This window comes from Colletes gigas, unplaced genomic scaffold, assembly GCF_013123115.1.
Source record: "Colletes gigas isolate AHSC1104 unplaced genomic scaffold, ASM1312311v1 Colletes_gigas_Sc00006, whole genome shotgun sequence".
NCBI classification, from domain to species: Eukaryota; Metazoa; Arthropoda; class Insecta; order Hymenoptera; family Colletidae; genus Colletes; species Colletes gigas.
Window position 1 is genome coordinate 223,658 of NW_025106635.1, and position 19,710 is coordinate 243,367.

The following is a 19,710-nucleotide window of genomic DNA, read 5'->3' on the forward strand; positions in this document are numbered from 1 at the left end:
TATCGCTTATAAAGAAGACTAAGATTCGAAATTGTAAAATATTGAATTAATTGAATGCAAATTTTTCCAACAAGTCAACAAAACAAGTACCTTTTGATAAACATTATATCGAAAACACAAAATGTGGAAAGCAAATGAGTCTCAAATGAATAGATTTATTAATGATGTAAAATAAATCTTACTTAAAAAGTAGATTTATGCATTATTTGGATACTGTTGTCACTTTGTATATGTATTTTCGTACAAATAAGGTGATTTCATTCCAAGTATTTCCTCGAACGGTTCTGCTGCAATGAACACGTACACAATTTAAACGTGCTACGAACAGATGAGAATAATGTCTTCTTCTTATCTAACAGCCTTTCTGGTGCTATGTATTCAACTGATACCCTATTATTGAAACTTCTAGTTTAAGGACACATGACAAATAGAATTATTTATAGCAGACGGAAGAAAGTAGTCTACTCAGGTAAAAATGATGCAGTGTATAAAGTATGAGAGGGAATTGAACAGTATCAAACATCATCAAATACAACCAATAACATAATACTAAGACTTTTTCTAGTAATATATGTTGTAAATACAAACATTTATACATACGCTAATAGAAGTTGTTGATGAAAAGTTAGGAAACTTTCATTCAGAAATAAACATTTTATATTTCATGAATTCTTTGTATTATTATATCATTTAACCTTATGAAAATTGGTTTTGTAAATTACTATTAAAATATGTACTGTGTCTTTGACCGAGTATTCTGAAACGATGCTATAGATTTTCGAATTGTAGATTGAGAAGTATTAATTCCATCACGAGATTACGACGTATATACAATGTTAAGCTTGCGATTGGTGGAATGAGACTGAAAACGCCATATTCTACCTATTAGAAATTGCTAATGCCATTCCACCAATCGAAAAACTTTACGTCTTGCGGACAGATTCAATGCCCCCTGTATGTACGCGAATGATTTCCATAATACTATTTATGTATAACTTCCATGAATCAGACAATCGTTTAGAGATTTAATCAAGCATTTGTAAATGCGACACTACTGCAATAAAGAAACGCGCATGATATCAGTGTTGAAGAAAAAGGTGAAAGATTAGAGTTCTTTTCAGTAATTTCAGAAACCATAAGTGAAATCGATAACTTTACGGGAATATCTCCCGCGCTATCGAATTGAAACATACTCGTGGCAGCACCGTCTATACGAAAAGTTTCATATTTTAAAAACTTTGCTTATCGATCTGTTCGATGGATTTCCGTTTCGCTTACCGTTGAAAGGGAGGAAGATATTGCTTGGAACGTTCCTTGATCGTGAGAAGAAGAAACGATACATGAGTAATGGTCGCGACTAACGATTCTATCGTTTACTTCGAACGTAATGGTGTCGACAAAGAGTCTCGTCTCTACGATGACTATAGATATACATATACGTTTGTTCGTGTTTCTGGCTGTTGCGATCGATCGCAGCAGTAGCACAATCTCAGCCGCTGTGAAATGTCGGCGTGTTTACTGTGTTTGATGTATAGCGCCGTTGAGTAGAAGGCCATGTAAAGGCTGTCGTAAACAGTGTGAAAATCAAAACGCAGCATAAGTAGGTACATGCTCGTGTGTGCTTGCTACTTTGCGCTTGTTTGGTAATTCATAAAAATCGCGAGTGTCCGCAGGGTCGGTAAGGATAACAAACAAAATGTTCGTTTCTGTACTGGGTCCTGATCGATCGAATCGTTACCACTGCTATTCAAAGTTGCACAGAACTATGTACGCAGAACTACGTCATTGAACAAGAGCGTCGTTCGGGGGAGCCTTGAAACGTGCGCTTGACGTTCTATCGTAAACTTTTCGCGCTCTTTCGATGTAATCGAAATTCAAAGGTACACACAACGAACGAATTTCACCTATAGATCGCTGATTGGTACTAATTAATGAAACGGTACTTTGGCGGGATTTTTGTGAAACAGAAAAACGTTGTAGTCGGCACATTCAAAGATGGATAAAATTTGGAATAGGAACATTTAGAATATTGTATTAACAAAGTAGACGTCATTATAAATGCAAATTAAACGATATTTAAAATGTAACATGAAAACAGGAAATAAAATAGCTTTTTGTAGAATATACTTGTTTCGTATTCTGAAATATTTTATTATACATTTTATATATTTTAATTGTTAAAAATGTACGTCTTTGTTGTGTCATACGTACACTCTTCAAGCCCACCCATCTCGAACGTAACGTAAACGTAAAACAGATTTTTCGAGTTGGCAAATATCGTGTTATTTCATTTGCATTTATTTCGATGTTTATTTTTTTAAATGACAATAGAAATACTTTTATTTCAAATAGTATGAATCAGTAGTAGTAAATTAATTATTTTAATTTGACGAATATGAAAATTTACGAAGGTCAGAAGCTCTTTTGTGCCATTGTATGCTACCTCGTGTAATTTTCACGTACATTTAGCCCTGTATTTTGAACACCTACGTTGACATTTCATATAACCATTTACGGATATTGAATTAATTTTTTTTGCAGCATCACTGCCGAATTTCGATTCATTAAGAAGCGATACGAACATTCCTGTTTTGAAAGAAATGTTAAATATCGAGCTGATGCCACTTACGACAAACCGATGTAAGGTGTGTTAAACGCACAGCGTTGGAAGAAACACCTTCCCCTTTAATAGGAACGACCAACAATCAAATATCGTTCGTTATCGCATTGCAAATACATATTTTCAAAATTACGACGTTTCGTAAACGTTGACTTATAATTTTGAAAGCAGTATTGTCCAGCTACGGATTCGGAATAAAAAAATTTGCCGAAAGAATAGTTTGCACAAACGCGGCTTAAAGGCTTGCAGGTAATCGGGTATCGTGTCGTGACAGGTTGAGAACCCCCCAAATGTTTCGTAGCCCGGACTCGGAAGGCGATGTCCAGTGCGCCGAGCTGCAAGGAAGGGGACCGTTTTCATTGTGTGGTCGTTATAGTGGTTATTATTTCTTTGCTGTTAATATATCCTGTGATTCGGTAGTAACGTTGATTTTTACCGATAGAACGGCAAGGTACGAATAACGTATCCGGGGAATGCGATACCCCACGATTACGTGCATCGTTATTATTGCGCCCAAAGGTGCGCGCGCGCGCGTCGCGCGTGCACACACTACATTGTGTATATTATACTCGAGAGGCGCAACGATCTCTATGCCTGTGCATCTGTGTGTTTGTAGTTGAGCACCGTGATATGTGGAAAAGTGCGAAGTGAGAACTAAGGGGAGTAGAGGCGCGCGCGAGAAAGTATTCGTTTTCTTGAATCGTCTAAACGATACTAAAACAAAGTGGAAGTTTAAGAAGGCAACGTAACGTCGCGCATGTATGTACAATTTCCTCGGTTCTACGTTTCTCTGTCCGCTGTCTTTCTGATCTGGTTCCTTTGACGCGTGTGTTCGTTCGTGTCCGTTTGTGGTTTTGTTGCGTGTGTGAGTGGCAGGTAGAACATCAAGGTATATAGCGAAAAACAACGAAGCGGGAAGCGGCGTCGGAACCTTCGAAAAAGACCGGCATATTCTATCGTTTCCTGACTGCATTAACGTTTTCACGTACGAGTTTGTAGCTCGACTACGGCGACTGGAAGCAATTTCACGAAAATGCGATACGAGTTGTTAGGCCGCCTAGCGTAGTATATCGCCTAGCGGCGACGGGCTCAGAGGGAAGCGGCGGAAAAATGGCGTCCGATAACGAAGCCTCTTGCGCGAGTGACCCAAATTTCGCTGTGATCTGTTCGTTTCTCGAGTGCTTTGGCAAGTCCTGCGGCATCGTTTATCCTGATATCTCGCGCCTTCAGGAGATGCTTGAAAACACGCAGGATGGTGAGTAAACTCGAGCATGCATACGTGTATGTATAGAAAAGAGAGAGAGAGAGAAAGAGAGAGAGAATGATTGACCCGCCCCCGCGAGGCCAAAAGTCTTGCGTGCGATATTAGTTTTTTCTTTCTACGTTTCAACGTATTTTTCCTACCATTTTTCGCATCATTCGATTCGCATCATTTGCTTCTCAGTTATTTTCGGATCGATCGTTTTGCCTGAGTAAACACGACACTCATGACTCTGTTTTCATCCTTTTTTTTCCCCACTACAATTCGAGACCGTTTCCCACAGATCTCTTCTCTTTTCTTTCTTTTCCTTTTCTTTTTTTTTTTTATAGCTTTGTTGAGCCGTAACTAGGCAAGTGCAGTGAATTAATGATGTGCAATAGTCACTTGTATTTACGATTCATTGATACGCTCGAATAATAATATTATTGACATTCAAGTTTGATTTGCTCTGGCTCTGTTGTTATTTTCTCCCGTGCTGCCACCTCCCTTGTTGTCAATGTCGGTTACACGTGATTACGAGTTATGAATCGCGCGTCGAATTCTCAATATGTATTGTATTTGAATTTTCATTATATTTAAAAACTTTCATATTTTGAGATTCAAAGCTTTCGCGGCCCGAGTTTATAATCGAGTTCAAGGTTTTCGGATGGATACCTTGAACTTGAACTTTCATATTTTATACGAAACATTTAACTCATTATTTAACGAAGAAAGATATCTATCAATGTACCATTAATCGATATTTATATTTTTAGTCGTATGTAAATCGAAATGTTATATTAATAAATAAAATTTTCGAATTTTGTACCTCTCACTTTTTTTTTTTTTTTTTTTTTTTGAATACATTTCGTTTTTGCATAGTGCAAATTTAATGCAAATTAATGCAAATTGTATCCTTATTTTAGATTTAACTTCATTATAGATGAACATTCGATACCTTTTACGCATACATTGATTTATCTATATTTACAAATAATTTTTTTATTGTAGTACCACAACAATTGATAGATCTGCACATAAAATTATTGCGTAAAACACGTAAAACAGTATCGCCAGAAAAGTGGGAACGAGCATTGGTTAAGTTTTGCCATACGTACTCTAATCAAGATGGATGGGAACTCGAACGTTTTGGTTACAAGAAAGCCCGCATTGCTGTCAAGCTACGTTTACTTAAAGTATATATATATATTATTACTTTACTATGTTCTCCGATCTACTAATTAATTCGCAATGATAAAGATTAAGTAAAGCTTAAGTTATAATTTGCAAATTGAATTTATTTTGTGAAATTTTTATTATTGCAGGTACTTTTGGAAACACAATTTGACTTGAATCAAAAATTTAAAAACGAAGTAAATAAAGTGGCAGCTAATGAGTTACGTGTGGAACCATTGGGGAGAGATAAATCTGGTTTGGCGTATTGGTGTCAACTTGACGAAGAGTGCAATATAAGGGTTTATAAGGAAGATATAGATGAAGAAAATTGGGAACTTGTAGCCAAGTAAGTCTTTAATTTACATACATTCTACAAGTTTGAATTACTTTTAAATATATTTAAATATAGATGCTTAGTTAACATTTTGTTAATACCAGGGATCGAGAAGGTGTTGTTACTCTTATAAATACCTTATCGAACGGAGAGGTTGGGCCATTTCCAATCAATGAAGATAGCAATAGTTTCGAAATTTCCGAAAAACCTATTATCGATACAGGGCAGATTACGTCGCCAAGTCTGGAAGAAGAGACTGTGCAAGAAGATGGTATTCAAATTCAAGTTTCAGATATTAAAAAACTAGAGAAGATGGAAGGAGATAGTGGAGATTTTGAGGATGAAGACGAGCAGGACAGTAACGAAACGGATAACGTTGAGGAAGAAATGGAGGCTCAGGATGTAATAAACGATGAAAGTTTTAAACAAAATACCGAAGAGGACGATTTCCAGGAGGCTATGAAAGTAGAAACGGTAAAATCAAATTATGTTGAGATGCCCCTCTCAGTATCGGTATCATCTCTAAAACTTGTAAATGGCAAAGTTGATGTATCGTCGGAGAAGAAATCAATTCCATCCCAAGAAAAAGAAGTAAAGACATCTCAAGAAACAACAGTTAGTTCTGTTGCATCTGATACTAAACCTATATTTAAATCTGAAGAACATGCAACAGTGAATGCTTCAAAAGTTGACGCGGAAGAGGCAATACCTCTTAAATCAATCGAAACACCTGTTATTACGTCTCCTCTTAAGTTGGTAAATACCTCTGAAATGAAACAAACGCACGAAGAGAAGGAAACAGTTGGTATAATATCCGTCGGTACTGCGTTGAATATAACAAAAAAGCACGAAGATTTAATGGAAAAAGTTACAAAACCGTTCGAAAAGTTACCTAACAAAAGTAATCATTCTTTTCCATCTACAGACATGCCAATAACTCATTGTAAATTATCTGTGAAACCAATAGATCAATTGGCTGCAAATCTTGTGAGGATACAATCTGAGAAACATGAGAAACCAAACACAATGAAATCGTTGGAGAAAATTGCTGAAAATCTAGCGAAATCGGGAAGTATTGTGGGAAACGTAGTAAATGGAGACGACGATAGATTACCACAAGATTTGTACGCAAGAAGTCAAATGGAAAAAGCCAATGCACTTAGAGGACATAGAGGTATGGATTTGTCTACATCGCCCAGAGGCTGGGAAGGCACTAACGAACAAAATAAGCCCATGGATTTCTCCGGAATCGATTTATCTAGTCGAAAATTTAATAAAAGTATAGACATACCCTCTTCTGGTTACAGAACGCAAGATTTTCAGCATAGAGAAATGGATCTTAGCACGAAAAAGTTAAATAAACCAGAGATTACGAACTTACCGTACGATGCACGGGCTGTGATGATGCGCAATCATGCAATGGTAGCAGATTTAAGTAAAAGACAAATGTCATTCCCTACTTATGACATGTCGTCTGCTCCGTATCATAACACTGCGAGAATACCTAGTAAAGAAGATCACAGATTACCAAGTTATGCAATACTTCCAGATCCTAGTAAAATAACAGCTTTAAGGATGAACACGACACCGGTGAAGCGTTCGTTAGAGGTAGACGATATGCAACAAGATATGTTAAAAAGAATAAGAGCCGATGTAATACCGATCAGAGGAACTATGGACAAAAGATCAATAATTGCTTCTAACTGGAGAGATGAAGTTGGCGAGGCTATCGAGGAACCGATGATGATGGTCCAAGGTGAAGGATCCGGGAGTGACTGCGATTCAGTAAATCCTGCTCTTGGCGAAGCGATAGAAGAACCCATCATTTTTTTTTATGGGGAAGGATCTGGCGAAGAATGTCAAACAGGTAACCCTGGGGATGATACAACACCGGCTGACAATAAGGAAAGCAACGAATCAAAAAACGAAGCTGACTCTGCCACTTCATCTTTATCATTGAATAAAAACGTAACTAAAGATAGTCTTATGAATCAAGTGTCCACGGGATCGTTAGTAGCGAATAAAAGTAACATAAAATTGAACAGAAATTTCCCACAATCTAGCGATAATGTAAAGAATAATTGCCAACTTGTAGGCTCCACGCAAGAAAAGCCCAAGTTCAAACCAACGTTGGGTATTCAAATCATACCTAAAAATTCCAGCAGTTCCGTGAAAAGGTTATCAAGATGGGATGTCGGAAAACCAGGAGAAAAAACGGAATGCGACAGTAGTATCATATCAAACGAAAGAGACATATCACCGAAGAAAAATGAAACTGAATGCAAAAATTCCGCCAGAGGAGGCCAGGATGTTAAGGTTGTCCGAAATTCTATAAATACCGAAGATACAACCTTTCAAGAGAGGAGTATGGAATCGGAAGATCCAGAAGAGAAAGGTGCAGAAGAGAATTCCACCGAACAGAAACAAGTGTCCTCCATGCAATGCGATTCGTCCATGTATTTATGTCAACCAGACACATCGGAAGCCTTTAACTCTTGTACAGAGGTAACAACCGCGACATGTTCGATGAATGAAAAGGACACTGTGGAAAATATTTGCGACTCGGACAGTATTGGTTTGCGCGACATGGACACTTTAGAGAAAGTGGACAATGAATGTAACTTGGCAGCCTCGTCTCCGCCAAGATTTTTTTTTGGGCCTAATTGTATTTCGTACACCTCAAAGTCAGAATTATCCGACTCGCAATCCGATCATACAGTTTCAACAACTATACAATCTAAATCAGACACGTTGCAATACGAATGCGTTTCTTCCTCGAAACCTGTCGATGATATAATTACTTCCTATAAATCGGACGATTTTGACGTGACACAAACAAATAATAATTCATTGAAAATCAAATCGTATACATCCAACTCGAACAGTTCACTCTGTGAAAATGATAATAATAAAGATAAAATAGAAAATGTTCAAGGACCAACTACAAACGCATGGGAACAAACAGTTTCTTCGAAATATTCTGTAGAACAATACTGTGCAACGGCAGAAACAATTCTGTCTAATTCGGAATCAAAACTAAATTCAAAATCCTCCGGTACCGTTATTACACAAGATCCTACTTCTAGCAGTGAAAATACAACAAATGAATTTTCGAAGCCGCAAGAGAGAGAAATATCGGAGAGAATTTCGCAACTTCATAGTACGAATAATTCGTGTAAAGATGATTTAGACATGAAGGTAGACGGTATACTTGTAATATCATCTGTAACGCAATGTAACTTACCTATTGAATCGGTGCAACATAAGGCATCATTAGAAGAAGAGTGCAATACGTTCGAGGAACAACTGGAAAGTGAAAAATCATATCTGGAAAATAATGCTGTTAAAGCTGTTGAAATTCCAATTTCCTGTTCCGAAGATAAAACCGATGCATCGATACTTAAAAAGGTTGAATTAAATACAAATTTGGTGTCTGTTAATAATTCGTGTTCATCATCTTTTATCCAAAGTTCGCAGTTGGAAACAGAATATGAAAATAACTTTTCCGTATTGAATCATAGAAGCGAAACAGAATGTTCCACTTATCAAGAAGTGAATAGTTCGGCAGAGAAAGAGATAGAACATGTTTCTGAAAAAGAATTCGGCTCGCCTGCTGAAACTTGTAGCAAGCACAGCGAGAGAAACGATAATTTTTCCGAATTCGATAGCCAAGAGGAACGATCGATAGACACTGACAATGAAAATATGAAAAACCAAGTTGGTTCCGATGCGGATTCAATGTGCGTGAATTATGATAAAAATAGCGAAAGGATCGATGCGTTAACGGATGTCGGTACGCAAGACGAAGTTTCAGGAGATTCCGAAGAAATGAAAGAAAAGACACTAGTTGATTCCGTTATCAAAAACTCAGTGCCTGATATTAATGCTGAATTAGATTTCGCGGACAATTCTACCGTTACTAGTTCAGAATCAATCGAACAGTATAACAAAGATGCATTAGTTCCTACAATAAGTAGCTCAGACGATGTCTGCATTCAAGATACTTCATTCCACGAAGGTGTTAAAATGCAATCACATTCTGAGAAATCGTCTTTTAAAGATGAATGTCCTATGTACAATGTATTACCAGAGATAGTACCTGACACAAATAATTTTAAACCATCCAAATCTGATGTTGTTGAGACTACAAAAGGAATAAATTTATCTAACTTTGTTCAAGCTGGAAATGAATTTGCGGATTGTATACCGGAGAACCAAAGTTCCTGTGTTGATCAAGAATCGAATAAAGATACGATCGTTAACAATATTTCATTGGAACCTGTTAAATTGCACGAAGAAAAGATACGTTCCCCTGAATCTTTGTCGCTGGATAAAAATGCTCGCGATACTTTGTCAGAATTACGTTCATTCTCTGGCGAAGAGAATGAAATCGATGCATTTGATGTTCCTGAAACGGAGAAACCGGAGAACATCGTAGATATTGAGGAAAAATCTTTTGATACGCAGACAGAGTCTACAATTGGAGAAAATGATAATAGAAATCGGTGCAAAAATGTTAAAAGTTATATCAAAGAAAATCAAAAGCAAGATTTAACAAATAATCCTGAAGAAGAGAATGATATTATTGACGAAGCAAAAGTTGAAGAATCGAAATTGGATCGGTCGAATGTTGCAAGTCCGGAAAATTCTCAAGAATCTATTAGCGAGATCAAGCAATCGTTAGTACCCAATTACGACGACAGCAGTGATTCCAACGATGGAAGCGACGATGTTTTCGAATCCGTTGAAACAGAATCAATCGAAACTAAAAATAAGAACTTTGGTAATTTAGAAGAAACTGTGGATAGTAAAGAGCCAATCGAAAGAGATAGTCTTGAAGAACCAACTACAAGGAAAGAGGAAACGTTGCCCAATAAAGTACAAAATCCGATCTTTGATTATCAACAATCGGATTCATCGATAGAAAAAAATAATATTAGAAAAGTGACGAATGAAGAAGCTGAACGTAAACAAAATCAATTTAGTAACAAGGAAGAAACGGCTGGCGAAGAACATAATTGTACTATTGTTCAACGTGATTTAAACGTTAAATGCGGCGGCATGATAATATCGGTAAACGAAAGCAAAATTATTAATAATTCAGATGATAATAATACTGTCACGGATTTGACGGTTCCTTCTGAAACTGATCCTGAAAATCTATATAATAATCCATTAAACAAAGAATGTATGAACTCTGCGTTAAGCAAAACAAACAATTTAATAGACGCCATGAAAATTGAAGAGGAAAAGAAATGGTCGGTTTCGATTGCAGAGAAAGTGGAAAATTTGGTTTCTGAACAAAGAGGGTGTGATTCTAAACCGTTGCATAAAATTGGAATCCTTCTACAAACTAAAGACGGCATTGAACCCAACGATGTTAGCAATCAAATAGCTAATGCAAATTTCAAAGAACAACGTTCAAAGCTTCTCGCGGAAGAAAAATTTGTGGCAACTTTGGATAATGATGTTAAATTTATTAAACCTGAAGAAATAAAACATGTCGCGGAGGGGCATTCGAATGTGGAATCGTATAAGAAATTAAAAGAACTTTCCGAATTTAACGAGAAACAAAATAAATTCGACATGAATACGCACGAAGAAACTCATAAAAATAAAGAATTACCAGAACGCGTCGATGCGTCCGTTCGCTCGATAACCATGTTACCGCTGAAATTTGACAATATATCCTCGGGTATAAATAAATCGGAAATATATAAGAATAATATTTCAACTATGTCGGGAGATTTCAAGCCTATGGATAATTTACAATTTGTAAATTTTATGTCGGAGAAGTCAGAAAATTTGAACACCGTAGAAAATCATGAAAAGCATAACGAATCGCATCATATATTGAATAAAACCGTAGAACCTCTCCCTGAAAATGTTCCGAGTGTAGTGAATGACGGTAAAGTAATATTTAGCGCGCAAGAACTAGCATCGGAATCATCAGCTGTTGGAAAAAACGAAACGAAAAAAGAAGCTAGTAATAAGAGATTAAGCGAAGTCTCTGATATTAAAGATGTTCCTCCATTAAAATCCAGACCTCCGTGTATAGAATCTAATGATCAATTATTAGAAAATTTTACAAGTTCCAAAGTGCAATTGGATAAAAATTTGGATAGTTTTAAAGGAACGGCGGAAGCGCCGGTTAGCGAAGCTGAAGTAAGCGAGGACGGGTTCTCCGATACAGATGTAACGGAATTAACGAAAGACGAGTCAAATACATTTGCCAAAGTGGCGGATAACGTATTGAACAAAGTTCAAGGAAAAAACAATGTTGAAAATGTATCGAAGGAAAAAGAAAACTCGGAAATTCAAAGTATCGAGATAAAAGAAATTTCTTTGTCGTCGGACGACTCGATCGGAGCAAATAACGAAACTCTGTTCAATACTGCTTCCGAAGAAGTTGATCCTTTGGCATGTACCGATGAGGATACATTAAAAAAGTTGGGCGATGCCGAGCAGAGTGACGTATCTGTACCTAAAATAGGCTTACGAGTTAAACCTGTATCCGAGCTTATTTACGAAGGATGGAAATTGGATTCTACAGAGTCTCCAAAAGTATCGCGTAAACGGCGTAACAGTTCTCACGAGTCCAACTCGGAAGATGTCGGAATAAAACAGGAGGACGCAGATATGATGGGAGGTAAAAGAATAAAGTTACGCGGGAAACGTATCACTGATAAACAATTACGGAAGTCTGTAGAGGAAAGTCGCGTGGTGACGATAAGCTCGGAGGACGAGGCTGTGAAATGTAGTACCGCGAAATTCGAACGAGAGGAACTTAAGGATGCTAGCGATGACCAAAGCACTGCTCATTCGATCGTATTTGAAAGAAAAACAAGGGGGCGTCCCAGAGGAAGACGAAGGCGTGGCTACAGAGGAAATGCACGTTCGACTCGAACGAAACATCTTCAATATCAGAGTAATCAAGTTCCCGATGAAGTATCGCCCGAGATTCATCTTGATAGGACACCACCTGATAACGATGTCAATTTGAATATGACACCGATTTCGCAAAAAAAACGAAAGAAAAGTAAGGGTTGAATCTGTTTGTTCAGAGGGTTTAAAGTATCGAGTAACGACGGTTTCGTTCTATTTAGCTTCTACAACCAATCAACTTTTTATAGGAAAAATGGTTTTGGGCCTCGAAGTAGGAAGAGATATTGCCGAAGTACATTCGGGAGCAGCACCGGACGAAACCCCTGTTAGACAGTCTCGAAGAATAGCGCAATTAAAGATCAAGGAAGAAGCTGATAAACGAAGAATCGAAGAAGAAACTTGTTTGAGCGAGCGGAAAGACAAGAAAGATTCCGCGGACTTGAAAAAGAAACGCAAGAAACAAAAAGTACATTTTCATTTTTTACCAATTTTTAAGTAGTATATTATAACATGTTACGCGACGATTGTAACTTTTTTTAGATGGAAAGCGAAGAGGAGATCATAATAAAAGAAGTAGAAAAGGAGAAAAAGTCTAAAAGGAAACGTCGAAAGAGGAAAAAGAAGAAGATGTTGGCTAAATTTAACGAAGCACATCCGTGGCAGAGTTCCTCAGGTTCTAGTAGCGACGAAGATAATGAAAATGACGAAGAAGAAGACGAAGAAGAGGAAATGGAGAGCGAAGGATCTCTACTTTTTAAGAGCGATCATGAGTTCTCGCCAGAAAGTGATCTTGAAAAAGATCAGGAATCTGAACCACTAAGGAGAGCCAGAACTGCTCAGAAAGGTACTTATTAAACGATCACCTGCAAAGTGAATGTACGCAACGTGTTTATTTAAATAAAAAAAAAAAACCATAAAATTTTGCTTAATCGTAGCTCAAAGCGATGTCGAAGAAGCGGACGATGAATATGCTTGTCAAAAATGTAGCAAAGCAGATCATCCAGAATGGATACTTCTATGTGATTCTTGCGATAAAGGCTGGCACTGCTCTTGCCTTAGACCCGCGCTGATGCTCATACCCGAAGGTGATTGGTTTTGTCCTCCGTGTCAACATGTAAGTCTGTCGCCTTAATACAACGTTCGAACAATTATTCTACTTAAAATTTACAATCTCTAATGTTAATTACAGAATTTACTTGTGACTAAATTACGAGAAAGTTTGAGAACGTACGATCAGTTGGCGAAAAGGCATGAAAATGAGGTTTTAAGGAAAAAAAGATTAGCGTTCGTCGGTATAAGTCTAGATAATGTTCTTCACAAAAACGAGTCACAACGTCAGAAAGGATCCAAGGCGTCTAGTCAAGAATCTGATAACGGTGATTCTTATATCTTTCATAATACTTGATTAAATTATTTAATTTATTAGAGAATTACCATCAATGTATTATAATTAATTGTTTTATAGAATCTTCGTCTGCGTCTTCTTCTTCGAGTTCGGAAACGTCCAGCAGCGATGAGAGTGAACCTGTGTACCAGTTACGTGAAAGGCGATCTGCTAATAGATACAAATTTAATGATTACGACGCAATGATTAATGCTGCTATTCAAGACGAAGTAGAAGCCGTTCAGGGAGCTGGGAATCAAGGAAGAGGAAAAGACATTGCAACTATAGTTAACGCGAAAAAAGAAGAAGCTGAGGTAATATTATTCATTAGGTACTTTCTGGACCGACCACGTTCGCATTTTAAATGGTTTTATCAAAATTTGTGTCCAGCTTCATTTTAAAAATGAGATATTAAGCGGCGAAGAGATGATGCAAGAGAACAAAGATAATATCGAGAAGAAATCGGAAAGGGACAGTGACGAAGACTACAAAATTGAGGGAGAGGATGTTATCGACGCGGAGGAAGAAGATCATAAACGAGTAGTAAAAAAATTCTTGTCGCGTAAGAAACACCGTAAATTAAATAGTCTTGATATAAGCAGCGAGGATGATCCAGAAAGCGACGAAGACTTTAAAGGCACAAGTTCAGAAGAGGAGGAAGATTTTGACGATCATTTGACATCTTCCGATGAAAGCACTTTTGCTGATACAAAACGACGTGGTAAAAAAGGAGATTCACGATCGGTACGAAGAAGTACCAGAGCTCGAACTATGCGTTACGAGGAAGACTTTAGTGAGTATAATAAAACAATTTAAAACTGTACATTTGTTTCTATTATAATATGTATAATATAGACATGTTTAAATAATGGAATAATTTTTTTATAGTCGATGATGATAGCGAAGAAAGTGATAGGCCAAAAAGGAAAAAATCTCGATCTACATGGGATTCGGATAACGAAGACAGTGATAATTCATGGCGACAAAGAAAGAAAAAGTAAGATATCGTATACCTCATTGTTACAGAAACAAATTAGATCATAGACATAACAAAATTTTATTTTAGAAGCAAAACTATACCGATGTCTAGGTATAAAACATTACCAAAAACTAAAAGCAGAAAGAAAAAAAAGAGAAAACGTATCATCGAGTCAGATAATCAAAGCGAAAACGATGAATCGAATGACGGATCAAGAATCGAAGGACAATGTGAAACGCAGCCAGAATTAGAGGACAAGGAACCCGTGATGGGTCAAGTATTGGATGTCAAACTTGAGAATAGAAATGAAGATAACGAGAACATGACCATTAACGAGATGAAAGATTTAAAATTGGATGAAACGAAAACAGAAATACCTAACATATCTGCCGCTGTGGAAGTAGGGCAGCAGAAAAAAAAGAAAGTAAGTTTAACGCAACGTTTGCATTTGATTTTTATTTTTTAAATTACTTCGCTTAATTTATTGTAGGAAAGTACAGTGAAACCAAAGAAGACCACAACCATTCGAAGAAAAGTATGTAACTTTTACTTAATTATTTCTTGATATAATCCGACGTTAAGAGTTTAATTACGCTTTTAGATTATTTACGGTGGCCTTCCAGACGAAAACAAACCAGAAGAAGAGGAAATATTAAGTAGACGAACTCGCGGTAGAAAAATAAATTATCAAGAAGAAATCGCGACGGATAGCGAAGAGGTAATAAATTAAATAATAAATAATATAACACGACTATGTAAAAGCCCTACATACTTTTATAACGCTTAGGAATTAAAAAAGGCATTGCGAAGAACCGGTGAAAGCGAGGATGAGTTTATTGTGAACGAAGGCGAAGATGTAAATGCGGATATTGACAAAGGTTCAGATTCAGGTAATTTCTTAAAACATATTAACCGTTTGAGTCTCGGGGATAATTTATAAATAAAACCGTGTCGAATAGTGTCACGCGACGCGATAATGCTTCTCTTGGTTGGCAAGTACCAAACCAATGCAATAATGCACGATTAACTTGTCCACAATTCATCCCCCCAATCAATCCCTTCCACTCAGCGTCTCGATTAATTTATACTAATTATATTTGGTTTCGGTATCGTAACAAGCATGCCGGTATTATATCGAGTAAGTTTCGCTGTTGGGTCCGAAATTTGGTAAAAGTTAACCGTGCACTGCTTTATCACTAACCGCATTAAGAGATGAAACTTTAATATGTGGAAAATGTCAGAAAGGTCTCTATACGCGTACGTTATGCTTTGACTCGTATGAATTGAAATAATTACATAACGAAAACTTTGTTGCAAGTAGGATCCAAGCGCACCGTCAGTTGAATCTATTGGGGTCGGCACTTTTCGACATGGAACGGCATCGGCGCGATCGCGTTACTTGGGACTCAAACGGTTAATATCGAGTACAAGTATACTAACATTGAACGTGTATCTTGCAGGTGACATTTACAATCCGAAAAAGGATGGTCACAAATTAAAAAATAAATCGCCAAAAAGTAGGAAATCGAGGAAAAGCAAAAGTCCCGGAGCTAAACGAAAAATGGTAAGCGATGGAACACCAAAACAGAGAAAAAAACCTGGTCCAAAACCCGGTAGTAAGAATAAAGCACGAAAGCAAAACTTTTTGGTTGGTTCTCTAATTCATAAAAAAGATGACCAAGAAGGGGAAAAGGATATCATGGCTAACGTCATTGACAATCCTATAGGAGAGATAGATTCAAAAATTGATGACAATCTTTCAGAAAACGTAGGATTGACTGGTACGACCATGTCGGCAGCAGGTTCATTTACCGGGGATGTTCCAGATGGTTCCCTAACAGGACTCGGGCCCGGTGAATTAGCCGACTTGGATGACGAACAGTTAGAACAGATGATGATGGAAGACGAAGAATATGGTAGACGACAATTAGAGCTCGCAGCTATTGAAATAGCGAAAAAGAAGAAGAAAGAAGAACGAGAAGCTAAAAAGTTGGAGAAGGCGCGATTAAAGGCGTTAGAAATATTGGCGGCTGAAAGGCAACGTGACCCTAATGCACCGGAAGGAATCGATGGAGAGGTACCAAAGAAAAAAAAAAGGGGTCGTCGGAGTAAAGCTGAAATTCTTGCAGAACAAATGCGCAGAGACGGGGCTCCAAGCCTGAACACCACTACGCTACCTGTCAATGTGCCGCAGAACGTACCGAGTAATATATCGCCTACTATTACTCCTAATATATCTACCATCATGACGCCCGAGGCGGAAAGATCGAGCGAAGGACACATCCCCATGATGACAGGACCGGATGGGCAACTTTTCAGTCCTGACTGTTCATCGATGAAACCGAAACGAAGAGGACGCGGCAAAGGTAAAAAAACTCTTGCGCTGGAGGCAGCTAGAGCCGCGGAAGCGGCGGCGAAGTCAGTCGCCGATATTAGTTTAATCGGTATGGGCACCGACTCGAATCCGGAGATGAAACCTGGTGATATACCTAACGTACTTCCTACACCAGGTAGTAGTACCTCTGGATCGGCTCCGTCCACACCACCTGCCGGTATCGTTACGACGCAAGGACCACCATCTTCGCAGACACCGACTTCGCAGGCCGTTTACCCAACGTTACCACCCAACAATCAACAACAGTCTTCCGTTATTACCAGAATGCTTCAATCTCAGCCCGTATCAAGTAGTCCGCAATCGTTCTCCGCTGCGGCCGCGGCGATGGGGCACAAATACTTTGGAGGACCGAACACAACAGGTCCGATAATAGGTGGACCTAGAACGGGTTACGAAATGCAACCGCGCGGCAGGATTCCTTCGCCGTACAGACAAGCGGGTCAATCATCCATGCCGCCTCACTTTGCAGCTGTGAGATCAGGAACTCCGCCCATGCGAATGCGAGTATCTGGTCCGCAACTCTATCATACGTCTCATCATCCGATGGATCCGTCACCGTCGGGCGGAGGACCGATATCGATTAACAATCGAGATCGTAGTTCTCCACTCGGGCCCGGACCCGCAATGATTCCACCAGCTGCCGGAAGTCCTCTGGCCAAAGGTGGTCCCACGCCTCCTCCGCCTCCTCCTTATGTCAGGGGGCCTCCCCCTTTGTCCAGGTTCACAGACAATCCAATGGGTCCCAGGCATCAAATGCCACCATTCACAAACGCTTCTCCGGTTAACCATAGTATGCAACAACCCTCGCCACCTCCTAATCGACCGCCTGGCAATTTCTCCCCGTATCATCCGCCTCCACCGCCAAACTATCACTACGGTGCCTATCCACCTCCTCCGCCGATGTCCACGGCAGACGATGCAGCCGCGTACCAAGGCTCTCCGTATCCCGCGGATCATTTTTCGTCTCCTGCGGACAATCAACCGCCCATTCAACCGCCACCACCTCCCCAGCCTCCGCCGCCTCAACAGCAAGCGCATCCAAACGATGCCGGCGCTGAAAGTAAACAATACGACGAGGAAGGTTCCGGAGAATTCGGTGGTTTGGTATCATACTTTAGTAGCCAGAGAGAGGACGATCTTGATTCGTAGCATGAATGAGATCTTGGCCAACCCTGAATCGTTAGGTAGGATGTGCTGAATTACGAAGGCGTATTTTAACGGCCCAGGTAAGATCGCAACGTTTGCTCGAGAGGAACGAGTACAAGAGAAACATAAAAGAAGTTTAGTTACGTGTAATGTAACCGTAAATTTAAACAAAATCTAGGTATATATCGGGGCATTGGAATGTTTGAAATAACGAAAGAAAGAGTATTTGCGTAACATTAAAGATAACGATAACGATGTACGTTCTAGCATTATTTTATACTAATACGTACTGTAATGTTTTAAATCTTAAGAAATGCGTAGAATTAGAATCGTCTTCCTCTTTGACCTCTTAAGCAAACAGTTGTTTGAATTCTTTGCACTTTCAGACTAAAAAACGAAAAGAAAAGAAAAAAGCCGCCGAAACCAAATCCAAGGTTGGCCAAGCGAGAAAAAAAAGGGAAATATACTATATCGCTAACAATGGAGCCTATTTCTTAAGGGTTATAAGCTTTTTGTAATTAGTTCGAGTTTGATTAAATTTATATGAAGCAAACGACCACACGCTAGTAGCAGCGCAAAATGAGAAAGGAAGAACAAGAAGTTGCGTTACGCTAGAGGAAAGTTACATAAAGATCTGACCAGAATTTTAACTATTAATCTATTAGTATCCACAAATGAAATTCGTACACGGTTACATCCGAATCCGTCGTAGGTGTGTAGATGTCCTTTCCCGAATAAACGTTTGCTGTTAATGAAGTCGATCTTAGTAATAATCGGAAAAAATTATTTACAAATTCGGACTATGCGCCGTTGTTACATGTATATATGTAAATATAATAAGTCCTTTAGATTATATTACATGTATTATATATATATATATACACACACACAAACACACACAGGGCACACGCGTGCGCACCCCCCTCCACGCGCGCGCACACGCGCACACACACACACACACAGAGACAGAGCAGCAGACAGAAACACACACAACACACAGTCACGCAGAATACTATAAACTGAATTAGTGCAAAGGGCACAAATGTAATATTTAAATTTAAAAAAAAAAAAAACGAAAAGAAAACGGCATCCGATTATAATAAATTAACAAATGGTGTGAAGACTACTACTATAATTATTTATAAAGAAAAGATTAAGAAATTATGATAGGTAGTATAATATTGTATTTTACAAATTTTACTTGATAATTATATTAAAGAAAAAAAAAAACAAACATTGAATATATAGTTATATTAGAGAACAGGAGGCTGCCAAATCCAATTTTTTAAAAATGAGGTGTCGAGAGGGGGGAATTTAACGAAAATTAACATGTCAAGCATGTAGATAATCGAAAACTAGTTAAAAAACGATAAAATTTTTATTCTATTATAGCGTGCAATTACAAATACGTAAATATATGTATCTACATGCGAATGATAATTTTTCTAGGCATGTGCAACCATATTGACAAAAAATAATAACTTCTTTTTGTTTTCGAATGACTTTTTAAAGATATTTTTAAGTTTTTAAGGAAAAGGTAAATGCATATAT

The 19,710-nt window shown here is 38.1% G+C and overlaps 1 protein-coding gene across 4 annotated transcripts; it reads left to right on the forward strand.

Moving 5' to 3' along the window:
• Positions 1–2,935: 2,935 nt before the first annotated feature.
• On the forward strand, positions 2,936–18,324 carry LOC122395587. 4 transcript variants are annotated; one of them, XM_043393274.1, is made up of 17 exons: positions 2,936–3,875; positions 4,872–5,056; positions 5,186–5,382; positions 5,475–12,409; positions 12,504–12,721; positions 12,796–13,099; positions 13,191–13,369; positions 13,445–13,631; positions 13,721–13,953; positions 14,030–14,432; positions 14,528–14,636; positions 14,706–15,042; positions 15,109–15,153; positions 15,220–15,336; positions 15,406–15,508; positions 16,079–16,984; positions 17,129–18,324. In XM_043393274.1, exons 1-17 carry the CDS (start codon positions 3,731–3,733, stop codon positions 18,160–18,162), a joined length of 11,637 nt encoding a protein of 3,878 aa, XP_043249209.1. In that variant the 5' UTR covers positions 2,936–3,730; the 3' UTR covers positions 18,163–18,324. The 4 variants fall into 4 exon arrangements, with proteins under 4 accessions (XP_043249209.1, XP_043249210.1, XP_043249207.1 ...); XM_043393275.1 differs by lacking the exon at positions 17,129–18,324 and having other exon boundaries at positions 16,079–16,182; positions 16,382–16,524; XM_043393272.1 differs by having other exon boundaries at positions 16,079–18,324.
• Positions 18,325–19,710: the final 1,386 nt, after the last annotated feature.

Bases quoted from the DNA above. Each gene is read 5' to 3' on its own strand.
- LOC122395587 (XM_043393272.1), top strand. From the start codon at position 3,731: ATGGCGTCCGATAACGAAGCCTCTTGCGCGAGTGACCCAAATTTCGCT. The intron at 3,876-4,871 runs GTGAGTAAACTC...TTTTTATTGTAG, and splicing joins GCTTGAAAACACGCAGGATG to TACCACAACAATTGATAGAT. The intron at 14,637-14,705 runs GTAAGATATCGT...ATTTTATTTTAG, and splicing joins TGGCGACAAAGAAAGAAAAA to AAGCAAAACTATACCGATGT.